Source organism: Lepisosteus platostomus, chromosome 10, assembly GCF_059453375.1.
Source record: "Lepisosteus platostomus isolate fLepPlt1 chromosome 10, fLepPlt1.hap1, whole genome shotgun sequence".
NCBI classification, from domain to species: domain Eukaryota; kingdom Metazoa; phylum Chordata; class Actinopteri; order Semionotiformes; family Lepisosteidae; genus Lepisosteus; species Lepisosteus platostomus.
Window position 1 is genome coordinate 6,655,970 of NC_142620.1, and position 24,938 is coordinate 6,680,907.

General features: G+C 44.7%; 2 protein-coding genes and 1 long non-coding RNA gene across 26 annotated transcripts in view; 2 read left to right on the forward strand and 1 right to left on the reverse strand.

The window, feature by feature from the left end:
- The first annotated feature begins 1,621 nt into the window (after positions 1-1,621).
- On the forward strand, positions 1,622-8,613 carry eif5 (eukaryotic translation initiation factor 5). 2 transcript variants are annotated; one of them, XM_088647756.1, is made up of 12 exons: positions 1,622-1,753; positions 2,005-2,250; positions 3,473-3,752; positions 4,212-4,293; positions 4,494-4,666; positions 5,414-5,525; positions 5,978-6,102; positions 6,487-6,645; positions 7,011-7,172; positions 7,286-7,450; positions 7,916-8,056; positions 8,294-8,613. In XM_088647756.1, exons 3-12 carry the CDS (start codon positions 3,681-3,683, stop codon positions 8,387-8,389), a joined length of 1,287 nt encoding a protein of 428 aa, XP_088503882.1. In that variant the 5' UTR covers positions 1,622-1,753; positions 2,005-2,250; positions 3,473-3,680; the 3' UTR covers positions 8,390-8,613. The 2 variants fall into 2 exon arrangements, with proteins under 2 accessions (XP_088503882.1, XP_088503883.1); XM_088647757.1 differs by having other exon boundaries at positions 2,005-2,213.
- Positions 8,614-10,758: 2,145 nt separating this feature from the next.
- On the reverse strand, positions 10,759-18,755 carry LOC148653141 (uncharacterized). Of its 3 annotated transcripts, none has more exons than XR_015941612.1 (5): positions 18,615-18,755; positions 16,130-16,211; positions 14,272-14,534; positions 11,571-11,697; positions 10,759-10,928 (listed from the first exon to the last, which is right to left on the reverse strand). It is a non-coding gene; the product is annotated as an uncharacterized LOC148653141 (long non-coding RNA). The 3 variants fall into 3 exon arrangements; XR_015941614.1 differs by lacking the exon at positions 18,615-18,755 and adding an exon at positions 16,697-16,824; XR_015941613.1 differs by lacking the exon at positions 18,615-18,755 and adding an exon at positions 16,412-16,627.
- mark3a (MAP/microtubule affinity-regulating kinase 3a) overlaps positions 16,708-24,938 on the forward strand; it is a 63,522-nt gene continuing 55,291 nt past the window's right edge. For 14 of the 21 annotated variants that reach the window (XR_015941610.1, XR_015941611.1, XM_088647735.1 and 11 more), the window contains exons 1-3: positions 18,791-18,922; positions 22,809-23,000; positions 23,751-23,804. Coding sequence is in view for 19 of the 21 variants with exons in the window: in XM_088647735.1 (XP_088503861.1) it covers positions 18,815-18,922; positions 22,809-23,000; positions 23,751-23,804 (354 nt within the window). In the remaining 2 variants the exon portion in view is untranslated. Of the gene's footprint in view, positions 17,605-18,790; positions 18,923-22,808; positions 23,001-23,750; positions 23,805-24,938 lie in introns of those variants that run through there. The other 7 variants (XM_088647753.1, XM_088647739.1, XM_088647754.1 and 4 more) reach the window with 1 other exon arrangement.

The window sequence follows — 24,938 nt, forward strand, 5'->3', positions numbered from 1 at the left end:
CTGTATCCCGGCGATCGCCACCTGTGGGGCTTGTGCGACAGTGAAACAGCACATGCACGAGTCTCGTTAAAACCAGCACTGCAGAGGTTCCGCACCTCTCAGGAGAAGCTGCAGAGTTGCGCCCCCTCACACCGCGCTAACTACAAAACAAACGCTCAGATCCCGAGTGAGTACAGCGACGGAGACGTTAGTGAAACCCACAGCTGTGTTTATGTATTACTTCTCTCGGCGTGGGGCTGAGACCTGATGCGGTGCTCCTCTCTTCAAATCAATGAGATGCAGTCGGCAAGGATACGCCCCACACACCCCCAAGCCTCCAGCCACCCACGCCGGACTGATGAGCGAAACTTTCACAACGAACAGAGAAACAGAAGTGGAGGGCAGAAGTGGAAACGACTTGGAAGTGTATTAAAAACTGAGAACAGGGAGCCACTTCTTTACCCACAGAGTCGCAGGAGTGTGGAACAAGCTACCCACCCATGTCTATGAAGCCGATACCCTGATTCTTTCAAGACTAATATGCGGGAGGGGTGTCCGTCATTGTCGAAATGTCCGTTAAATCACGAATGACGTTTATGAACCCAACCACTCTACTTCATGAATAATATATATATATGTATTCTTTCTGGATCTTTCGACTACAAGTCAGTCAATGAAAATTATTCATGTGCCTTTTTCATCATAAGCAAGCTCTTTATTTCATGTATCGCAAATATACTGTAGAAAATCCGCTGAAGAGCACGAAACAGAAACAGCACCCATCGGCAGCACCTAACCTACCGTTATATTTAACTATTGATATTCCTGAATTTTAAACCTATGTAGTAGTTTTCATTTTGCTTTAATAGGTGTGTATTTCATCGTTAATGTGGGGGAAGTCCAGTGTTTTTGATTTTGTAGCCAGTTCCCCTTGAGAGAATGTCGTCTGACATTAAGTCCGTTAAACTGGGGGTTAAATGTATTTCAGAACTAACTATACGTTAAGTTTGTAAACTAGGGGGTTTTGTTTTTTTTTCCCAAGATGAACGATACACAGCCCCTTGTAATTGGATTAGGTTTTAAACGCAACTGGGAACAAGCCTCCATAAAGATCAGTACGGTACTGCTGAAGGGCATCATGCTCGTCTGCTGGGGTCATCCATGTTTTAATTGACCCATCGTTTTGTATTTGTTTTTTGAAAAAGCTTCAGCGGTACAGAATTTGTTGAGCGTATGAATGTATTAATGCGTGAATTAAGACAGCTGCCCAGACCTTTGGTTTTCTCGAGTTAACAAAATAATGCTTGCCAGTTCGTCTCGTGACTGCTCTACATGACAACCGCTACTCACATCTAAGCAAAACATGTATAATAAGACATGCGATACTACATACAAAAATACCACATTTAGAGAAGAAAGAGCGGATTTAGCGTGGTGATCGTAATACTCATATTGTGACAAAAGGCCCCCCAAAAAAACAAATTAGAAGATTAACGCGAGAAAACAGGAATCCAGCCCAAATCCCACCGGCGGCGTAAACAATATCGCGAGACTGTTAAGATTCACGAGCGCCGTGAGAACCCCCCCCCCCCACCCCTGTTGCGAAAGATATGGACAGGTACCGCCACCAATAATATCGCCGCTCTTCCCCGACGGGCCAATCGCCGGCGAGGAGAGGCGGGGTTGCGTCGACGCGATGGCTGGATTGACAGCGTCATTACTGGCCGAATATCATTCTGGCGACGCGCAGCTCGAGCGAGAACGTTCTAGAGAGGTAAGTGAGCGAAGGGGTTTGAAGACGCTCTAATTGGTGTGAATAAGGCCAAATAATAAATTAAGGGGGTAATAAGACCTTCTATGGGGATCGCCGAATTACCATTTACGCCTCATGAGGGAGCGTTGTTTAAGCTTGAAGGCTTGTCTTTTGTAGCCTATCGAAACGTGTGGTTACGCAAGTAATCGAATCGCTCTACAATTAACGCCGATCTGTTTTCCTAACCCCCTCACCCTGCCCATTGTTTCCAGATACCCCATTTTTGAGGGCGTCTCGTGTTTCCCCGAAGGGTTTTATTACTCTGCACCGGAAAACTCTTGCCTCTCCATTACCGGCACCGTCGTCGTGCCGTCCTCGCTTTCTCCAGTACTCAGCCGACCCCCCCCAGCTCCCAGCACGAACACTTCACTGCGTCTCAGGGCGACCAGCGGTGTGTTTATGTCTTTATTTTACGAAAACGGTGAGTACCCGGACGACAGGAGCGACGGATGGGAAAGGTATCGTTTTCCATGTTTATTTTAACCCTTCTGTGTGTTGTTGTGCGTCTGGTTTCGTCCCGTGGTCGGTATTTGGTGTGGTTGCGCTGGAAAATGTGGCGTGCGTGTGTTCAAAATGTGGATCAAAATGGCGTCTCCCCCTTGCACCGTGCTCCCCGTGATAAAATTAGTGTGACGCACTCTGCACCATTTCGCACAATTAGGTGGCCTGTTGTGACTAACCTCTTCTTCTTTAATTAACGGCAGCCTGTACCGCTGCTACCAATCGTTTTTTGTGCCGTTTAACTTGGAGACGCGGATATAAAGCGATGTGCGGTTTCAAAAGTAACCGTGCCCCCCCTCTCTGTCCGTTTGTGTCGCTGTCTGTTTCGCTTCGCCCTTTTTAACTTTTGGGTTGCAATGATGAGTCATCATTTGGAAATACCACCGCTTCAAGGACGATAAGGTTTGACCTACTTTTCAGAAAGTAATACAAATTGTATTCGCTGCGCAAAACCATTACACTCCCAGGAGTATTTTTCATTCGTTGTATTTGAAGGCGTTCCGCTTGCTTTGAGCTGCGGTATTAAAATAATGAAATCAGTGTATAGATCGACGTGTTACGTTTTCCGTTTTGCTCTACAGTTTTACGCTGATATAATCTAGTACGTTTGTGACCTCTGTGGCGAAAAAGATATTCATGATAAACGTTAGATGGTTTCACAGCGTCACCTGTTATTTGCTTAGTAGCAGCAGCTCCTACCCAGAGGGGCTTACAAAGCAGTCACAAAATCGATACGGAATTAAAATGCAGTAGGAAAAACACTTCAGGAAGATACACAAGACAAAACTGGGTGAGCACGCGTTGAGACGTGCGGTGCAGGGGGGGGCGTTTTAAAGTTTGGGGAGGTGTGAACTCCCCGACCTTTTAATCTTTAAAATGTCTTGGCCAGTGTCCTTCAGAGATAGTGGATTTAGCAGCACGTGGGAGGCAATGTAGTTCGGTTTGCTTGTTTTAGTTTTCATATCGTGTGCATGTCGTGCATTGCTGGTGTTCTGACTTGCAACCAAAATGTATTTACATGCTAAAGTTGCTGTACCCCAGAATTAAATTGTTTTTTTTTTTTGTTGTACAGTCAGTGTTTCTGTTTAAGCCATTTTCTTAAATGGTATAGTCAGTGTTTCTGTTTAAGCCTATTTTTGAGTGGGGCTGTCCCTAATGAGTCTTTATTCTGTTTTTCAGAGCTGTTGCGCAGCTGTTGGAACCTGTGTGGGGGAAACTTAGCCTACAAGCAAGGAGCTTGCAGCCTCAGTGGCGAAAACTTTTTCATGTCAGAGACCGAGTACACTTACAGTCGTTTATGTCATCCACTCTTCTCCAGACAGAAGATACCAAAAAATTGCAATCCAAGATCTTCTTATCTTGTTGATAAAGCTAATAGCGAGCCAAAATGTCTGTCAACGTCAACCGCAGCGTTTCAGACCAGTTCTATCGCTACAAGATGCCCCGTCTGATTGCCAAGGTGAGGAGGGGCACAGTGGGCTCATTTGACTGAGGGAGAGCTTGGCAGCTTCTTCTAGTGTTGTGAATGACTCAGGACTGCAGTGTTGTTTTGTTCTCAGTAGAAGACTCCTGGCTTTCAGAACTAAAGCCAGATTCATAGCTCCTTAAATTAACCAACTGTATAGAGGAATGCTAAGTAACTGCCTTTCCTGCTCATGTGACTTAGTTGGTTAAATAATCGTTTTGGATGGGGGAACTTTATTGCATACCATCTGTGTCCGCTGAGTTTAGTTTTAGCATTTTTAAGGTGGTTGGGATTTGGAACTAGCAGTTTCCCATCCTAGCAACTTTAAAAATGTAGATTGTCATTTAGGCACTTTATATCCTACTGACATTTTACAGCTGTCTTAGAAGTGTGAATTGATTATTTTTGTGAATTGCAGTCAATCTTTTTTTAATGTCTCCCTTCTCTAAACAGGTGGAAGGCAAAGGGAATGGAATTAAGACGGTTATAGTCAACATGGTTGACGTTGCAAAGGCACTTAATCGGCCTCCAACGTGTAAGTTCTAGCCTTGTATCCTTGCAGGGGCATTTTTGACTGACTTTTGTTAACTTAGTAATGGTAATCTGAATGCCTGTTAAACAGTATTTAAAGTTGATTCCTATTGGAAAGAAGCAGCATTTGGGGTAGGGGGGGTAGTGCTGGGCTGCTTTCATTACATTCCACTTGCTTCAGTTGTATGTTTTACTCCATTTTAGATCCCACCAAGTTTTTTGGTTGTGAGCTGGGAGCACAGACCCAGTTTGATGCTAAGAATGACCGCTACATTGTCAATGGATCTCATGAGGCGAATAAGCTGCAAGATATGCTGGATGGATTCATCCGAAAATTTGTGCTGTGTCCAGAGTGTGACAATCCGGAAACTGACCTGGTAAGTGCTTTTTCCTCTTTTTTTTTTTTTTGTGAAATCTTGAAAGACCTTCTGTTGCCAAAGCCCAAATTTGCCTTGACTTGTAACTAATAATGGGGTTTTGCTTATAATCCACTGACTGTCTTATGGAGAGGGGTAAACTCCACTGCAGTTTCCTAATTGTATTGAAGTGTTTAAAAGTTCTTCAGAATTCAAGGCCACTGTCCTTTTGTTGTCTTTCCTCCTATACACACAAAACCTGTAGCCTTTAATATACAGGGTTTAGGCTGGGCAGATTTGGTAGTAATGGAAGCACTCTCCTGGTGTCTGAATTTGAGACCTGCAGTATCCGTTTTCCACTGCAGAGTTAGCCTCTTTTTTTTTTGCATAACCCTACTGCATTGCAGTTATGTTGAGCTCCCCAGACTTAGACTATCTAGGGCAGTTCTGTTTACCTCCTTAGTGGAAGATGTAGAGCACAATGCAGTTAAGTTTGCTACTTCAGTTCAGTTCCTACGTTACCCCTGATATTTCATAAGCATTTTAAAACTGTCAGGGTTGGTCTTTTGTTATGCTTTACTGGTGCTTTGGAGCAGTTGGCCTAGCTTAAGTGTTTTGTGGAAGCTGAATACCTAATGCATGACTTGTTTAAAACCAAAATGACTGTCTGCTTTGTGACTTAAACAAAGATACATGTGTAACTAGCTGTCTTGTATATTATTCCTCTGTGAATGTTTTTAATTTTGGATTTCTTCTTTACCTTGGTAGCATGTCAATCCTAAGAAACAAACCATTGGCAACTCTTGCAAAGCCTGTGGCTACCGGGGCATGCTTGACACACGACACAAACTCTGCACGTTCATTCTTAAAAACCCACCAGGTGAGTGACAACCCACTGAATGGTTTTTGTAGCTTAAACGCATTTACATTAGCTCTTGATTGCATTTGGTGTTCAGGCCACCAATAGATGTATGAATTTACCATGTTTTAAGAACATGCGAGGTTACAAATAAGGAGGCCATGCAGCGCATCTAGAATGTTTGGTTATTAATAATTGATCTCAGAATCTTCCTGCTGTTTCTTGACCGAAACATTGACCTTGTCTTTGTCAGCATGGCTAGATAGTTGCTTCCCAGATTCCTGCAGCTTTTTGCAAAAAAAATTAACAGCATGCTTTTTACACTCCTGGTTGTGATACCAGCCAGATTTAAACCCATTTCTTAGTTGTAGTTTATCAATATCTGAAAATCTGTAGCCTTAATTTTAGTGATATAATTTGTTAATGGTATGTTTGGATGTGTTCATTGTAATAACTTTTCCTCTGAAATGCAGAGAATGAGAGTGGATCCGCTAAAAAGGAGAAGAAGGAGAAGAATCGGAAAGGTAAAGACAAGGAAAATGGATCCAGCAGTGGAGAAGCTGGGAATCATAATGAGATAGATGCACCTGATGCCGTAGTAAGTACATAATTGCTGCCTTGGACTTTTGTGTCCTGTTCTTATTCGTTAGTTTAAAAAGTGCTTTAGAAGAAACAAATTGAAGCCAGGTGTAATGGAAGGTAACTGCTGCTTGAAATTCCATTCATTCAGATAGAGCTTGGCCTTCATTTTTCTTCACCCAACCCAAAGGATTTACTGTCTTTTGATTTCATCCAGCAACGTATTTCCAATTGAATGTGTAGTTATGAAAGTACAACTCTGACTGTATAGTCTACTTGTAAAAACTTGTGAAAGTATGTCTGTAGTTCTGTGTACAGGATTCAAATTGATGAGCTGTCAAAACATGCATCAAGTCTTGTGAGTTTCTAGCTCTTTCATTCACTGAATTTTGCACTTGTACAGGATGGAGATGACGACGATGACTGGGGTGAGGAGACCACAGAGGAAGCTCAGAGACGCAGGATGGATGAGATCAGCGAGCATGCCAAGAACCTGACTCTCACTGACGACTTGGAAAAGACTCTGGAGGAAAGAGTCAACATGTTTTACAACTTTGTCAAGGTGTGTTGATCAGCATGTTTGTTCAAGAGCAAAACAATTACATAGCCTTATTATGAGTACTGTAAACTGTTGGTTTTAGATGAATGTTTCTGTTGATCCTAGAAATTGTGGTACTATAGGAAGTGAAGTTTTAAATTTTATCCAGGGCATAAAGTACCATTTTTGATTTTAGAAAGTTTGTTTTTTTCTGGCAGCTTTGATTCTGATAGCAGTTAGAGGAGAAGCTGAGATATTTGGATTTTACACGTCCCTCCGATAACTACTAGTACCGATAACATGAAAATGATTTCTATTGCTTCTAGTTTACAAAATGGATTTAGTATTTTGTCTCCAAAATGATGCATGAATTCATTTTTTTTTTGCAGCAAAAAAAGGAGGGTGGAGTCATCGATACAGCAGACAAAGAAATACTTGCGGAAGCTGAGCGCCTGGATGTGAAGGCCATGGGCCCCTTAATCCTGAGCGAACTGCTGTTTGATGAGAATATCCGTGACCAGATCAAGAAGTACAAGCGCCACTTTCTGCGCGTTAGTATTGAGTTACGCCCAGATTGCTAGAGCTGTTGCCAGAGTGTTTATTAAACTGCTTTGTTAATGTGCACACAGTAAACTTTCATTTCCACTTTTTTTTTGTTTTTTAGTTTTGCCACAACAACAAGAAAGCACAGAAGTACCTGCTAGGTGGCTTTGAGTGCCTGGTGAAGCTGCACCAGGCCCAGCTGCTGCCCAGAGTCCCAATTGTGCTGAAGGACATGTATGATGCAGATCTTCTGGAGGAGGAGGTCATTCTTGCTTGGGCAGAGAAGGTACATTTAGCTGGATTTGCTTTGCAGTGGAAACTAGACCTGAAGCAAATATTTTGCGTCCTTCTTTATAGACATTTTTCTATAAACTGGTGCACAGTTGAGTTGATAACCTAAAAACTGGGCGTCTCTGAAATGGTATCTGGTGTAGGTAAGACTTGCAGACAGTTCTCATTTGTTTTGTAGTTTCATTCCCAGTAACATTGAAACCATGGTTACAGCAGCTGGGAATACCCACCACTTGAGACGCAGCTGGAGGCTCTGTATCTGTTTACAGTGTCTTAAGAAAAGCAACAATTATTTTTAATTTGATAAGAGTGATGGAGATGCCTCCAGCACCTTAACCTAATACAAAACAAGTTTCCTTTGAGAAACATGAGGGCCATAATACAGCACAGGCTTAGAAATGCTCATCGTACATGTAATAGTGTTGGTTGTTTGTAAATCTGTACAACTTGTTTTCTTTAGGTGTCCAAGAAATACGTTTCCAAGGAGCTTGCCAAAGAGATTCATGCCAGGGCTGCTCCATTTGTCAAGTGGCTGAAAGAGGCAGAGGAGGAGAGTGAGGGCTCCGAGGAGGAAGAGGAGGAGGAAGATGAAAACGTCGAGGTAGGCTTTGGTCAGCCGTCCTTTCCTACAAAGGACACGTGACTGGACAAATTCATGTTAAACTCTGTGCCCCGACTGGCTTGTCTGCATTGATGTTGGCTTCGCGTAAGTTATTGTAGATGCTATTAAAGTAATCAGATCACAGTGTACAAATGCTGTATGTATAGTTCTTGTGCTTCTTTCTTTGGACCTTTGAAAGCAATATTTATGGTGACTAATACATTTCTTCCTGTTCAGGTGGTGTACTCCCCCTCTGCCAAAGAGCTGAAAGTGGAAACTGTGAAACCAGAAAAGCCTGACAACGAGGAAGATATTGATATTGATGCCATTTAAAGATGTTTGTGCTTTAATACAGAGCAAGCCTTCTTTCTTAGCTGCTGTGGCTTGGAAATCTGTTTAGTGCTTTGCTGATTACATTATTTAACATTAGTCTTGCTGGTGACTGAGATATAAAATTAAATTTCTTGGGGTAATGACCCTCTTGGTATTGGTTTTTAAATATTGGTATGGGGCACTGTAACTGCACATTGTCAATAAAGACCGTTTTGCTATTCGCAGTATTGTCTTTTAATTTCCTTGACTTTGATTTCAAAATGCTTACCTCCCATGTTATTACAAGCTGTATTTGAGGCATTTTTAATTTTTCCCAACTCATGCATAAGCTTCCACTTTTACTAATTTGCTTTACACGGTGTATATGTAGTGTTTGGAGAAGCTACTTTAAACTTTTTCGGAAACCCAAGTTTTGTGATGCTCAAACTTCAGTAGGCATTTCTTTGACATTAACCTGACTACAGTACTGTGGTGCATATTGGGTATGAAAATATGAACAGAAGTTAATCCTCTAGCAAGCTAGTTTTTTTTTTGGTGATACTAATGGCAATAGATAAATGTGAATTGAAATCTGTTTTCTGCTCGTAAATATTGCAATTATGGGTTCAGTTTTATAACATTAGTATTGTGTAAACAATGTTCTTGTAAGGCTGATAAAATAGGTATTTGCTTTTATACCTTTTTGTAACTTTTAATATGCTAATACTGCGTACTCTTCATAAAATGGGTTTAGTGGAGCTATGTGAAAATTGTGGGTTTGCTTAGGGTGATGAGTCATGGTTTTGTCCAGCTAATTGCAATTTACAGCCGCTAGGTGGAACCAATGCTTTGTTAGATAAAACCAGATAGTTTCAATTATATACAGAAGTAAAGAGGGCTTGAGTGTGGTCAAATGTAAACAGACCTTATTTGTAATATGGATGGGTTAAAATGAGTCCTATGTAAAAAATAATTTAAGCTTTACTAGTGCATAACTCATTTTTTCTTACGTGTCTTATTAATGCAAATGAATTGTCTATGGCATCTGCTGAATTGTAAAGCTAGCCTTTGGCTGCCGACTCGTACCTTTTCTCTTTCAGCTTAATACTGACAAGGGAGTGAACAGCAGTTTCTGAAACTGAAATACAAGGCGGCATCCTTGGAGAGTTCTTATCTAATCAATACCAGTTTCTCGTGATTCAGCATATACTCCCAAAACCTCCGTCCTTTGAGAAGTAGCAGCGTCTTCTGAACTGTTCAATGCTGACAATACTAATGTATGTAGATCGTGCTAATAGCTGAGTGAAGCAGTGCTTCGCTAGTCTTGCAGTATCAACAGGAATTCAGCCATAAACAAAATTAAATCATTTTACTGGGGTGTGTGTGGCCATGTAGGATTTGGAGCTGCTTTTGTAGGAGAGCAAATGTTCTTAACGGAGCACTTGTTTTGTGTAATTGGAAAGACAGCGTTAATCTTCATTTATAAGGCTGGACAGTCTAGGCTTTACATGTTTTCACAGCAACGTGTGAAGAACTGCTGTTTAAGATGGAAACCTTGACCTTTCTGGCTTGTACCTTTACCCAACCCCTTTGCTCTTTTTCTATCAGCACAGGCTAGGCCTCCTCGTGTTTCATGTTGGTTATTCTTAGGAGTTTAAAAGCACACTACACCTTGAACTCTTTGTTCTGAGAAATCTACTAAAAACAAAATATCACCTGCACTTTTCCGTTTGCGTGTAATTTTCTGTCTATGCGAAACACTATTAGCTTAAGAAACGTGTTGCATGCAAAATAACATTATGGCAGTCACAGCTCATTGCAAATCCTTGAAATTCAAACCATGCTTATCAAGGATAACTTCCCAGTAATGCAACAAGGGATCTGGGTGTAGCTGAAACTAGTTACATGAATTATCCTTTTCACAGCTGGGGTGATCTCTCCATTTGAGATTAAACAGTACTTTGACTCAAATTTTACTTGATTTATACTCATAAAACTGTACTGTGTCCCCCCCCCCCAAAAAAATAGTTTACAGTAGTATTCTATTGTAGAAAACCAAAAGCAATGGTGGGTTAGTTCTTCATATTTACATGATTTTGGAAATTAGGCTTTAAAGAGTTGAATAGTCTCATTCATTTTAACATGAATGTGATGTTGAATCACTAGATGCTTTAATATTATTCATAGCAAGGCGTCAGTGGCACAGACAGTATGAGTCAGTCCTTCTTCTGTCCACTTGTGGAAATTTTAACATCCAAGGCTAAAGTTCAGGTGAGTATTTTTCAGCTCTCAAAGGTTTGTGTAAGTGGATGCTGCTCATTGGTGGTGGTGGAGGGGAGTCCCCATTACCTGTGAAGCGCTCTGAGTGGAGTGTCCAGAAAAGAGCTATATAAGTGTAAGCAATTATTAGTATTAAGGTTTTTAAAATGATTGATACCTGATGGAGGAAGCAATGCCCTTCTCCTATGATAGGGATTCCCAGTCGTGATTCTGGAGGAACATTGTCTGCAAGTTTTGCTCCAGCTGTGTTCTTCATCACAGACTAAATGGTTTCAGTCTCCTGTTCAGGGCACATTTAAAAAAAAAAATGCATTCAGCTCTTAAATGTTCAGATGGGATCTGTAATTGGTAGCAACCCCTTTACTAATTTCTGACTTTCAGAACTGCCCTCATCTTATGTGAGCTGCCTGAAATGTAGCCAATTGGCCCTCTGCAGAATATAAAAAGCTCTTTGCGGAAATAGGGGATAGTGTCATTCCCCACTGTCTGGGCACAACAAGTTAAACAGACAACTGAACAAGCAAGAAGATCAAATGATAATGTGCGAAATTAAAGCTGCAGTAGCAGAATTTAATGAAAGACAATTTCCACATGTGGGTTTGCCCTTTCCTTACAAATGGTTCTTGTGCGCCACTAGGGGGCACCGTGCTCACATATGTATGGTTATCCGAAGCAGAGGCGAAAAATACTCGTGAAATTGAAAGGAGGTCACCATTCAATGTAATTGATGTGTTAGCCAGGGCCACTCCTCGTTTTTCCTATCCACTGAACTACAGTTCTTTCTCCATGGTGTCACAGGTCTCGGGAGTGGAAGCCCAGCCCGTATGTGTTTCGTAATTTTTCGGTTCTCTTGTTTAGCAAAAAACAAAAGGCTCCCCACTGTACTTTTGAGGTGATTCATCCCTTAGCAGGTCTTACTCACCGGCGAGAAACTGTTCTCATTCTCTCTCTCTCTCTGTGTCTCTCTTTTGCTCTTCCTTTCAGTGTGAAAAAAGCCTCTGAGCCACACAGGAAATGTAGCGTGGGAGGAGTAGCGTATCCTATCCCCCCTTGAGAAACAGAAGGCAAGACAGAGAGAGCAAGAGAAGGTGGTTAAACACAAAAACTGCAGAGAATACTGCTGAACGCTGCACACGTTGAAGCCAGGACGTCACATTTCAGTTTTTTAGTCTGCTTGTTAATAAGGAATTTCGCCATATTCCTCTGCAGTTTTTTCATAGTGCTAAAATGCCTCGCACATGAACATCTGAACAGTTGTCTCCCGCAAGATGGTGATTCAGATATTCTCCCTAGATTGTTCTTTTTGGATTTGGGGTTTCTTTTCAGCTGAAAGTAAATTCTCCCCCGGGCACATCATGCTTTGCCGTGCAAAATACATTAGCCAGTGTGTGAAGAAAACATTGTTGTTCCAGGAGAGCCTCTTCTTCATCCCCTCACGAAGAGACTCCTGTTGTCATAGCAACCTCACATCTGGATGAAGCTGTGTGCACAGCCAGCTGTCTGATAAGAATGGAGCTGCAATGATGTTTTTCTTAATGGTTATCCCTGTCCAAGAGCTACCAGAACTGTACGGCACTCTGATAAGACTGATATTCTGTTCACAACTAGACTAGGAAACTTTTAGTGCCTGATTTGATCTTCTAGAAACATTTGTCATTTTTACCCAGAGACTGTATTCTTTTCACATTTTGCAAGGTGATCTATCCGTCTGCCTTTCCCTCCATTAATTAATTAGCTCTTGTCGTATGACAGTAAAAGGAATCATCTTAAAACGTCTAATTAAACGTTAGAAAACGTTTTGTACTGTATACAGTGGTGTGAAAAAGTGTTTGCCCCCTTCCTGATTTCTTATTTTTTGTCACACTGAAATGTTTCAGATCATCAAACAAATTGAAATATTAGACAAAGATAACACAAGTAAACACAAAATGCAGTTTTTAAATGAAGGTTTTTATTATTAAGGGGAAAAAAAAAATCCAAACCTACATGGCCCTGTGTGAACAAGTGATTGCCCCCCCTGTTAAAACATAAATCAACTGTGGTTTATCACATCTTTGGAAAGCTGAGTTCAATTTCTCTAGCCACACCCAGGCCTGATTACTGCCACACCTGTTCTCAATCAAGAAATCACTTCAATAGGACCTGCCTGACAAAGTGAAGTAGACCAAAAGATCCTCAAAAGCTAGACATCATGCTGTGATCCAAAGAAATTCAGGAACAAATGAGAAACAGAGTAATTGAGATTTATCAGTCTGGAAAAGGTTATAAAGCCATTTCTAAAGCTTTGGGACTCCAGCGAACCACAGTGAGAGCCATTATCCACAAATGGCAAAAACATGGAACAGTGGTGAACCTTCCCAGGAGTGGCTGGCCGACCAAAATTACCCCAAGAGCGCAGCGACGACTCATCCAAGAGGTCACAAAAAACCCCACAACAACATCCAAAGAACTGCAAGCTTCACTTGCCTCAGTTAAGGTCAGTTTTAATGACTCCACCATAAGAAAGAGACTGGGCAAAAATGGCCTGCATGGCAGAGTTCCAAGACGAAAACCACTGCTGAGCAAAAAGAACATAAAGGCTCGTCTCAGTTTTGCCAGAAAACATCTTGATGATCCCCAAGACTTTTGGGGAAAATACTCTGTGGACTGACAAGACAAAAGTTGAACTTTTTGGAAGGTGTGTGTCCCATTACATCTGGCGTAAAAGTAACACAGCATTACAGAACAGGAACATCATACCAACATATGGTTGGTGGTGGTAGTGTGATGGTCTGGGGCTGTTTTGCTGCTTCTGGACCTGGAAGACTTGTTGTGGTAAATGGAACCATGAATTCTGCTGTCTACCAAAAAATCCTGAAGGAGAATGTCCGGCCATCTGTTTGTGACCTCAAGCTGAAGCACACTTGGGTTCTGCAGCAGGGCAATGATCCAAAACACACCAGCAAGTCCACCTCTGAATGGCTAAAGAAAAACAAAATGAAGACTTTGGAGTGGCCTTGTCAAAGTCCTGACCAGAATCCGATTGAGATGTTGTGGCATGACCTTAAAAAAGCAGTTAAGGCTCTAAAAACCCTCCAATGTGGCTGAATTACAACAATTCTGCAAAGATGAGTGGGCCAAAATTCCTCCACAGCGCTGTAAAAGACTCATTGCCAGTTATTGCAAACGCTTGATTGCAGTTGTTGCTGCTAAGGGTGGCCCAACCAGTTATTAGGTTTAGGGGGCAATCACTTTTTCACACAGGGCCATGTAGGTTTGGGTTTTTTTTTCCCTTAATAATAAAAACCTTCATTTAAAAACTGCATTTTGTGTTTACTTGTGTTATCTTTGTCTAATATTTCAATTTGTTTGATGATCTGAAACATTTCAGTGACAAACATGCAAAAAAAGAAGAAATCAGGAAGGGGGCAAACACTTTTTTCACACCACTGTATATTAAGTCACAGTTAGTAGCCCTGGACAGCTGTTTAACCCTTATTAGGGCTCATCAATGCGACAAGAACTAATCAGTATTCATACCCTGAACTCAGACTGGTACCCTGAACGTAACCCTGGAAGGAGGTCTGTGGAACAGTTCTGTTAGCTGTACATCCATCTCCGTATATCTCTGCCTCCTGACTCACCAGCCACCAACTGTTCGATGCCTGTAAGTTTGTGTCCCTCTCAGGAGCTGACTGGGTATCGCGGTGGCATCCTTGTGCTCGTGGCAAGTTGGCAGCCCGTCTGCTTGTGTGCCTCCCTCCCCCTGGACCGGTACTGCCCACACCCCCAGAGAGGGCCACCAGCAGGGCAGGAAGCAGGCCTGCGGACTCTGAGAACAGGAGAGCCGCAGCCGAGAGAGGGAGGCTGCTCTGTTCTCCTTCCAGGAATCCCGACTCTTCCCTGCCTGGAAAACAAGGAGATGAAGGATCTTCAGCGGAAACAGGAAAGAAGCCCTTCATCCAAGGGTGGCGAATGCAGAGCGGAAGTTGATGAAAATGTCATCTGGTCCAAAGTGTGCAAATGTTTATACTGGGGTGTACACACTGCAGCTCGGGCCTGCCAGCATCGCTCCTCAGGAAAACCCTGTCCTTTTTCTGACTCTTTTATTTACTATTGTTCACAGCATTTCAGACGGTGTCCATGTACAGCATCAGCCATGTCATTCCTAAGGCCCCAGTCATGTCAGGACTGTTCTCCTGTTAATGTGAATTAGCAAAGAACTGTCAGCTTGCAAAACACTTGACAGAACATCTTATACACCTTTCTAATTCTGCAGGAAGGGGAAGTAACAACAGTATAAAGAACAGGCATGTTTTTTATAGTTAAACTGTTTCTGTTTCTCGCCACTTCTCTCATACGGGCAGGGACACAGCAGTGAGCTCCGAGCTGAAGTAAAACGTGGTGTTATCGAGTTTAGGAAATAATACACTCACTTTTGTGTGGGACTTTTGTAATGCCTTGGGCTTAGCCTGGTGTAAAGAATCCTGAAGGCCTTATTTTCTCTGTGCCCACTCTGTGGTAGGGGAATTAGATGTGTAGTAGGGCAATTTTATCATTGGGAAAATAGACCCCTTGGTTCCACTCAAAAACATTGATTCAAACGTACCAATATCTACCACCTGTAAAATGACCATAGCATCAACAACAATGATAACACTATAAGTAGAAAGACAGCTGGACAAAGAGAGGGAAAGCCTGTAAATATCGCTCGTCAGTTTGCTTTTAAACACACAGTCGGTGATAGAATGCAGGGAAGCTGGTTCTTCTTAATGGAAATCCAGTTAGATAGTCGCTGTAACAGCTGAATGCCTTCTTTTGTCTCGGATGGGAGGGGTCTTATTCGAAGCTTGTGAGACCGTCTCTGACCCACACCCCGGCCATCTCCAACCCCCCTGCTGTGTATCTTTGGCATGTGATCTGCTGGGAGGCTTCGGGGTCAGGGGTTACGACAGAATCAAGGACTGGTTATGTACAACAGACCAAACTAAAGGGATGTGGGAGTATGATGTTCTGTTGCAGGAGGGTCTAGTTGTTTCAGAACTCTACCGGTACCGACTGACAGTAACCTGACATCGGGCAGGTCCTGGGATCTCACCCCGAGTGTGACAAGCCTCTCGTCCTGCTCACACAACATCAGCCTTCTTGTACATCGAACCCCGTGATGCACACTCTGCGTGCTCCAGGCGTGGGCCCCCCCGAGCGTCTGTGGCGCAGGCCCAGGTGATGTGTGGCACCTGGGGCTCAGAGCAGTGTGGACAGGCATGTGCTTGCCCAGGCCAGAATCCCACCGGACAGCATGTGCAAACCAGCGCAGAGCTTGTGTAGCTCCGCCACCAGCCTCCACACACACACACACCACACGCCTGTGACTTCCACAGCCGGACCCCCTGTTGACCCACCCGAATGACAGCTCATGTTCATCACCACCGTGACTTTACCTGTGCCATCTCTGTTCGGTAAAAAAAAAAAAAGTCGGCGCATCACGTATTGGTTACTCACAATATTATCGTTATTATGAAGGAGCTTGGGTCTGGGTTTCTCACTAGTTCATTCTGAACTGTCTTCCAACGAGGTAGAATAGCTGCAGAAAACACACAAAAAAAGTCGATGAGTCTAAATTTATTTAATCTATAACGCATAACGCATGGCGACGAATACGTGTAAAAGCCCTCTGTATGTTGGAGCTAAGTTACTGGGAGAATTAAAAAAAAAAAGGACGAACCTCCATTAGGCGAAGAAACATATCTATTGTAAGTTACAATATATATACAATGTATGTACCAGTGTGGGTATTTATTGATCATATGACGCATCATTTACAGTGCAGCTTGCGTTCAGGACTGAGGAGGGAGGAAGGGCACAGAACTGTGTGACTGAAGATGGTCTGTTGAGAAAGGAAGTAACAAGCCTTGTCTTGATGTCTTGTGCAGATATTCTTCATATCTTTTTTTTTCTAACTCTCCCTCCCTCTGTCTCTCTCTCTCTCCAATAATCACCCTAGCAACAACAAACAGCGCTGCTCGGGCAGCAGCGCCAATAAGCTCCGAAGGCAGTCTGTTTCCTCACTTCCTCTCGTCGTGCCAGGGCTTGGCTTGTTGCTCTCCAGCCAGTGGGCAGCCATCTTGGATCCTGCTAGCAAGCAAAGCTTCACCTAGGGGAGATGGGAGGAATCGAGCCGGCAGCAGGTTTTCCAGCTAGACATCACGCTTGAAGCCCAGGGCGTTGTGCTTTGGGGGCCGAGCACTCAGCGGACCTACAGCCCCCGGGGGGTCACAGGCGGGCCGGTCACAGTTTTGGCGTGCACCCTCCCCTCCCCTCCTCTCTCTCTCTCTCTCTCCCATCCCCTTTTCCTTGTCTGAATTGCAGTGCAGGAGGGCCTGCAAGGTGTTCCGTGTGTGTTGACTTTTTTTTTTTGGTGGGGTGAAAACTGCACAAGGCTCGGCTTGTGCGTCTGTGCGTCTGGAGGGGGAAGAGAGAGTCCGGACAACTCGCCTGAAACGGACGGTAGCGCGGAGACATGAAAGTGTTTTCGTCGGGCTTTGTACGGAAACAATTTTCTTTTATTTTTCCCGTGACCTGCGAGAACCCAACCACCACCACCACCTCTCTTTTTTTAGGTGTTCAGAGCCGGCGTTTTCGGGTGTCCCCTTAGCTTAGAATAATGCGGTTCGGTATTTTTCCCTAATTAGGCTGCGACCGGGGGGAAACCAATCAAGAATTATCATCCGCTGGTGGTGGGAGAAGCTGGGTTCAAATTGCCGCTGAAAAAAAAAAATCTCCCCCTCCCCACGCCACCGTGGAATCCATGGTCTTCATCAGAAACCCAGAGAGAACTGCCTTCCTCTCAGCCCTCTGACTACGGGACTGCAAAAGCAAAAGACCGAGCACGGGAAACTTGCACGGCCGACACGCCGACGAGCACCATGTCCACACGAACACCGCTGCCCACGGTCAACGAGCGGGACACTGAAAATGTAAGTTGTGCGCTACGGCGTGTCCGTGTGTGTCAACGTGTTGGGCAGCGTTTGTCACTGTGGGGTTCGTGGTCTTGGGCTCGCTGCTCGCCGTCCCCCCCAGTCCTCCCAGTACTGCTCAGGGCGGCTGTGGGGTTGCTGTCGGAGGATGCTCTGGCTTAGGGAGGCTTGAATCGTTTAGAAGAAACCTCCCCTACTTGATTGTACCGTGTTTTATTTTCCTCAACGATCACCGCTGCTCAAGTATCATCACTTGTGCGAGAGCGCTCATGATGTATTTCCTGGTATCCTGGTGCCCCCTTTTTTTTGTGGGGGGGAGCCGGAGCTGGTGTGTGTTAAAAAAAAATGACTGACGCATAGCCCGCTTGTTGCTCAAACTTAGGGCGCGGAGTATCGGTTTCTTTAAATATGACATTTCCATCGAGACGGGCTAACACGCCAGATAACTAGTAATTATCCCCCGTCTCTGGGAGCCGGAGCCGGCGGCTGCGCAGTGTGGAGGCTCAGTCCCCGCAGAGCCGGAGCTCACGATGGGTGAATCATCTTTTACCCCTCTTTCTTCTCTCTCTCTCTCGTCCGCTCCCGCCCCCCATCAGCCCGAAAAAGAGGATTTTCACACGTTTGTCGTCCACCCCCCCCCCCCAAAAAAAAAAAAACCACACCAATCTTCAGCGTGGACCCTATTAAAAGGAAAAAAAAACTCGCGGAACTTCCGTTTTCTGTTTTCAGAGTGGGGACTGTGGTGGTGTCCTTTATTAGAGAGTGTGCAGGAGGTGCCCTCAGGTTACCTCGCCCGCTCGGAGAGCGATAGTTGCCGGGCCAGAGCACGACAGGTCCCCTGTTTCGTAATGAGTGGGGCGACAGCAACAAGTGGTACACCCCCACCCCCCACCCGGAGGGGATAGCACCCCAACATCCAGCTAGCCTTGAAGCGGCTGGTGTTTTGCGGCCGAAAACAACTCCTCCTGCTCCTGCTGCCTCTGAGCTTGAACCCAGGCTGGCTGTCTTACCTGTCGGCGTGGGCGCGCTGTGGCGTGGGGGGGCACCCTCAGTGGGTGTCAGGATCGGAAGTGGCCTCTTCTCCTCGCTGTTCCAATGAGGAGCGTGTTTAGTGCCCACCCCCGGGGTGGTTCATGACAGGTGCTGGGATGTTTCCTCACCGATCCCAGCGACAGTGTGAGAGCAAGAGACAGGCAGAGAGAGCAGATCAATGAGCTTCCATCACAAAAGAGAGAAGGCAGTCTGGTTTAATGCCATTCAGAGTGCCAATGACAAAATGAAGGGGAGCCACTTGGTGAAAAGGCATCGGATCTCCATTGTAAGTGAATCCCATCTGTGTCTTCACTGTCTTGTCGCGCCGGACAGAGGCTGAGGCAAAGGGAGGTTCTGTGGCAGAAGTTTAGAGGATGTTGAATTCATTCGTTTTCGACAAGTAAACTGGTACAAAAAAGTATTCAGGACGGATACTCGACGGTGTGTTGGTTTTGCTGACAAAAATAAAACACATCCGTGTGTTTTATTTGCACTTTAAAAAAAAAAACAAACGAAGCAGAAGTCTTTTCGCCGTCTGTCTGCGTTACAAAGAGGGAAATCAGTTGCTGTGTTTGGCTATAGGATGCTCTGCTGAGATAGTACAGCATATACACACATGAGCTGTCTGCACTGGGAGAGATACAGCTCTGTCGTTCAGCTGACACGCTTGTATCAAATGAAGGTGCCGTTAGGTAGCGTTGTTGGCGGATGCGGTGCTTTTATTTCTTATTTGCTTGTCTCAACCAAGGTGAGATGTATTTGGTTAAAGCTAATTTCCCTAACAGCTGTTTTAATGCAAATGACTTGTTGAGGCTGGCGCAGCACGGTCCCGGTCAGGCTACGGAACGAGAGGCTTCTGTAGAAAAAATGCGCCTCGACATCCTGTTGTTTTTCCTTTCCAGTTGGAACGTTTTCCTTGAGCCAATGTAAGATGCTGGAAACATTGGGTTGGCACAGTCTGGGAGCGTGTACGATCCCTTGATTCGGTCGCTGGGTTTTCTACTTCCTCAGAGAGCCCGATTAATAGATTTCTGGTGGGGTTTTATTTCCATCCAGTGGAATGTCAGGAAGGGGGAGAATTGGGAACAGGATTCCTAGCCATGCCGGCTTTTGGCTCTTTGGAGTTTTCCGTTTGAAGGTAACGTGGAAAAGCACTTTCTTTCCAGTCTTGTCATGTTGCTTTTTGCCTGAATCAGGAAATATTGTTGATCAGGTGAAACGGCAAACTCTAGGCCTAACGCAGATGAACGAAGAGGTTACTATAAAACGAATCCACCCCAGGGATCTGTAGGTGTCTCAGTATTGAGCTGATCTGTGGATCATTTGATCTAGGCTGTTTTATGATACTGACTGGCGCTGCCTCCGTGCCTCAGTCATGTCACCCTTGAGCATTTCAGCCCTCTTTTATTGTGACCGTGAGAGATGTGCATCACGTGCAATTGTAAAGTTAAGTTCTGTGAGTTTTACTCATTTGAGCTAATGCAGCTTGAGCACTGTATTTCTGCTTCCAGGATCAGGATATCTGCCGAATGCCAGCTTGTATGATGCTTCAGCAGGATGGTGATGATGCTGGGCTGTTGCTATTAATGATTGTGGTTTGTCAAGAGAAATTCCTTCATTGGTTCCCTGAGTACTAAATTACACTAGATTGTTTAATGACAGGCATTTACTTTATCAGTGTAGGGTGGTTACTTGCATTTAGCTAAGGTAGTGATTTTTATTTTAACTATAATCATGTTAGCTTAACTGCAGGTACTCTAGAATTTAGCTGTTTTTTTTTCCATACCAGTACTCTTAATTTTATGCAATGTTGTCGTAATGGTAGGCTTTTGCACTAACAAAAATCGGTGACACTTTCACAAAAATGATTTTAAGTGGTTGGGATGCGGTGATTTTGTTTTTAGAACTATAGGATGTAATTTACTTAAATAAGAGTGACCTGGGGCTGAATTATCATGGTGCCGTTAACAATGGACACTGAGTGTGTATGCGTTGCAATGAGAAATTATGCACTTGAAATGAGCAGTACAGCAGGCTTAGATGAAGAGTCACTGTCATGTCACTCTACAGGACACGGTGCCTTATTGATGATGTCATGCTTCAGGTGAGAGACCGAACCCTCTGAAAAGCACTAACTCTTGCAGTGGCCCTTTCAGAACCCCTTGTCCTGCTACCCAGGAGTTCTGCGCCTTGCTCATTGCCCAGGTTCTGGGAGAGCTCTGCTGAGTCGGGCTGGGGTTGTACAGGCCTGCGCAGGGCACACAATGGACAGGGAGAGCATCGTACACCATCGGTACACCAACCTTAAACTAAACGCCATTGTTCCCTTTCAGCTTGCTCTATCGAATTTTAAAACTGCAGCACTGTGTTACGCGTTAGAGATGAGTTCTCCCTGCTTCGATCTCATTTGGTGCAGGTGTTGAGGCGTTTTAACCCGAATTTCTAAATCGGGCATTTCCGAAGCAGGCATGTCTGTGCACTGTTCCCAATGTCTGCATTGGAAGGGTTTTAGAAATTCCCCGCAAACTGGGAGGAGGGTAGGGGCAGCCCAGCCTGGCATGGAAATGAATTTGTCCCGTCAGTTCAGTTGATTCATCAGGGCTTGCTGAATCAGGTGAAGTGTTTCAGACACAGGTCTTTGACATTTTAAGTTGAACCTGTTCACGGGCTGCAGCTCACCAGCCGACAGAAGGGGATACATACTCTTGTATCCCCTAAGAAATGTTGTTATGGGAACTTTAACTGAAGTGAAAAAAAACACATCTCGGTTTGGGGAATGCTTCAGTAAAGGCAGATTTAACACAATAAGGCGATTAAGGTCCTGTTAAAATGAGGTGTTTAAGTAATAATAACTGTGATTGAATCAGAACGAATTAGTGTAGGCACTGTATGATGCTTGTGTGGCTGTTTTTGCCACTAAACTGGAAGTACCTGGAAATTGAAGGGTTTTGTGAAGTGATCACTGCAGCAGAGACTGAGTAGGAGAAGATGACTGTTCCCATTCAAACGGGATTAGTCAGGAAAACGGTATCTGGGAGGTGCTGGTGGAGTGGGTTTTTCTGTGGCTCTGTCAAAGGGCCCAGAAATGACCTTTTCCGGAAGGGGCCGAAAGTAATTTCAGTCCAGAGCTGGTTCTTACTGAAGCACTGTGAGAGATTGATTTGTTTTTTTTGTTTTGTTTTATTTGAGGCAAAACCAATTGTGAAGGAAGGAATCAGTCAGTTACTTCAACCCCATCTACTTTTATGATTTAATATGTTAGTGCCTCCAAGTAGACTTTAGATTTCCATTTGAGAATGTGTCCTTTTTTAATTGATAGAGGCTGGCTGGAGAGCTAGGCTTGCAGACGTCGGCGATTAGCATTTGATCGGTTCCTGTGTGTTTTTGATACACTGTAAGCTTTTTAAAACCAGTGCTGTTCTTGTGCTGTGCTCTGTGGTTGGTGTTAAAAATAAAAAAAACAAATTCAAGCTTTATTTATAACCACTGATTCTGATGACCTAATGATCTGATTTCTTACTGAAATGAAATTTAAGATAGGCCAAAACCCTTAAATACAGCATTACAGAGCTCCAAAGAGCACTGTCTTTCTCTACAACATCTGTTCCCGGGGGTTTAGAGAAGTAACTAAAACGTGGTGCGCACGTTGTTGCGAGGGAATCTACACAGGGGAATTGAAACTGAAAAACTAAATCTGACTTTCAGAAGCATTTGTTTTGTCCCAATTCCTGCTGGATGTGTCAGGAGCCTGTGAGGTGGGATCTTTTGCCGCCCGATGTTGAAAGGAACTGAGGGTGTGTGTGAGACACTTCCCAGGAAATTCTTGTTTCTCCATTGCCTGACTTTTGCACCCAAGATAGTCAGTGTGGCTTTCCATTGGTAAAATCTCTTCGTAAACCTCAGGTTTTTTTTTAGAAGTTTTTTTAAGCTACGGCAGTATTATCGCCACAAACATCGAGCTAGGTGCGTTGAGGAGGATTTTTAGGAGGACTTCTAGAGAATCCTTTTGCGTTAACCCCCGAGAAGCAAGTGAATCGGCTTAAGGTCCCAGCTGCACGCGTTCTCGTTTCCTCCCTCCTTGTGCTAAAAGTGGGGTTTAAGGGGACTGTGCCCCGTGTGAGTGTGTGCCCTCCGCCCCTCCTGACGCTTCTCCCTCTCCTCCTCCCGACCAGCACACCTCGCACGGCGATGGGCGCCCCGAGGTCGCCACGCGCCCCGGCCGCTCTGGGGCGCGCTGCCGGAACTCCATCGCCTCCTGTGCCGACGAGCCGCCTCACATCGGGAACTACCGCCTCCTCAAGACCATCGGCAAGGGGAACTTCGCCAAGGTCAAGCTGGCGCGGCACATCCTCACCGGCAGAGAGGTATGGCGCCCGGCTCTTCAGCTGAGGGGGGGTGGGGGTGGGCGACACGCCACCATCGCAATCCCTGGCCTGTCATCCAGGTCAAATCTACAACTGGAAGAGGGTGGAGACCTGGTCCTTTAGTAGGTCTCTCTGAAGCACCGGTGTCTAAAAGCAGGGAGAGGGTTGTCTAAGTGGTCCAGTTTAACCAGTGATGACCGGTGGTTGGAATTGAAACCTGCAGCCAGTCCAGCCCTCCAGGATCAGGATCAGGACAGCCCCGGGTCTAAGGGTTAGAAACCTGGATTTACAGGAAATAACTGCCATGTGAGTGACTCTTGAGGGGTAGGAGTTGAAATTCTCAGTGCTGCTGAAGAACTGCGCCGTTCCGTAACTTTCCAGTTTATAAATTTTTTTTTTTAAAATACCTTTGTATAAAAACGATGTGAAGACACTTTGAGCTGTGTTGTGCTTAGGGACGTTTGCAGGTCTTCTAGAAGTGTTGCCAGAGCAGCTACCTGTGGCCTAGCTGAGACATGCAGGGTGGGTCCACAGAGGCTCCGTCTGAAAATAACGCCCAGCATTTGTTCTGAGTGTGTTAAGGAGGGTTGACTTGGTTTTACTGTTGCGCATGTCTCCTAGCTCTGTCAGGCCTGGGTGTTTCTGAAGATCAGGTTGTCGTGTGCAGCTCTGAGGCTTGTAACTGCTCTGGGATCTTCCTGTTTTGTGTTTCTGTTTATGACGATTTCTATCTCTGTTCTTTCCCTGCAGGTTGCAATAAAAATTATTGATAAAACGCAGCTCAACCCTACCAGTCTTCAAAAGGTAATTTTTTTTTTTTTTGCAGTCACTGCCTCAACCTTTTCTTGTTTTCTTTTGGTCTTACTCTCTAGCACCTCATACTCTCTCTGTGGTTGAGCTTGTACCTTTGTTGATTGTGATTTTAACCTTCCTCTGCATACTGTTAAGTCAAAAATTGATCTTATCTGGGGACTGTTAGTTTTGTGCTCTGCTTAGCGTGAGTGGTTAAAAAATGACGCATGCATGTTCTTTGTCTCAGCACTGAGTAAAAATGCTGGTAAAAGTCTTGCGAGCCTCTGAAATGAGCAGTTGTTCGGGAGATCAAAGCGTCATTCCTTTTTTGTTGTTTCGAAATGGCTTGTTTTGGTTGTTTATCTTGATTGTTTGTACCTTCATTGCTTTTTGGCATGAAGCTCATGTTGAAAATCGACCGTGTTGCATTGCTCGAGGCTCTGTGTTGTTGCTGTTCCATTATTCCAGGAAGAATGTTCGACGTGTCACGTGTTGAGACATCTGTGGTCGTGGAGACAGATGCAGGAACATGTGCTTGGCTCCCTGTCTAGCTGCTGCTACTTAAACTAGGGAGTGGGCTGGTACAGGGAGAGTCGCGTTGTTACAGCTGTGAGCCGCCTCTGTGTCCCGTTGCAGCATGGGGGCTGCTATGTTCACTGAATGGCGTGATGTCCACGCCACGGGCCTCCCCCTCCCTAGGGATGCTGGTGTCTGCAGCAGGGACCTCTGTCCACAAGCAGTCAGGAGTCCAAGGGCTCACCCCACGCTAGCTGAAGCTTTCAAGAAGGTCTTGAATTGGCCAGCAGCCATATCACTCTGCAACTCACAACCGGCCGCCCACTGGAGCTCAGCAGGTGTGAGCCTGGTCAGTACCTGGATGGGAGACCTCCTGGGAAAGCTAAGGCTGCTGCTGGAAGAGGTGTTAGTGGGGCCAGCAGGGGGCGCTCACCCTGTGGTCTGTGTGGGTCCTAATGCCCCAGTATAGCGATGGGGCACTATACTGTAAAACAGGCGCCGTCCTTCGGATGAGACGTAAAACCGAGGTCCTGACTCTCTGTGGCCATTAAAAATCCCAGGGTGTTTCTCGAAAAGAGTAGGGGTGTAACCCCGGCATCCTGGCCAAATTTCCCATTGGCCCTTACCAAT

What these genes read in the sequence shown, in the direction of transcription:
- eif5 (XM_088647756.1), top strand. Translation starts at nt 3,681, where the DNA reads ATGTCTGTCAACGTCAACCGCAGCGTTTCAGACCAGTTCTATCGCTAC. An exon ending in CATTCTTAAAAACCCACCAG is followed by an intron (nt 5,526 to 5,977) that starts GTGAGTGACAAC and finishes TCTGAAATGCAG; the next exon opens with AGAATGAGAGTGGATCCGCT. An exon ending in TAGATGCACCTGATGCCGTA is followed by an intron (nt 6,103 to 6,486) that starts GTAAGTACATAA and finishes GCACTTGTACAG; the next exon opens with GATGGAGATGACGACGATGA.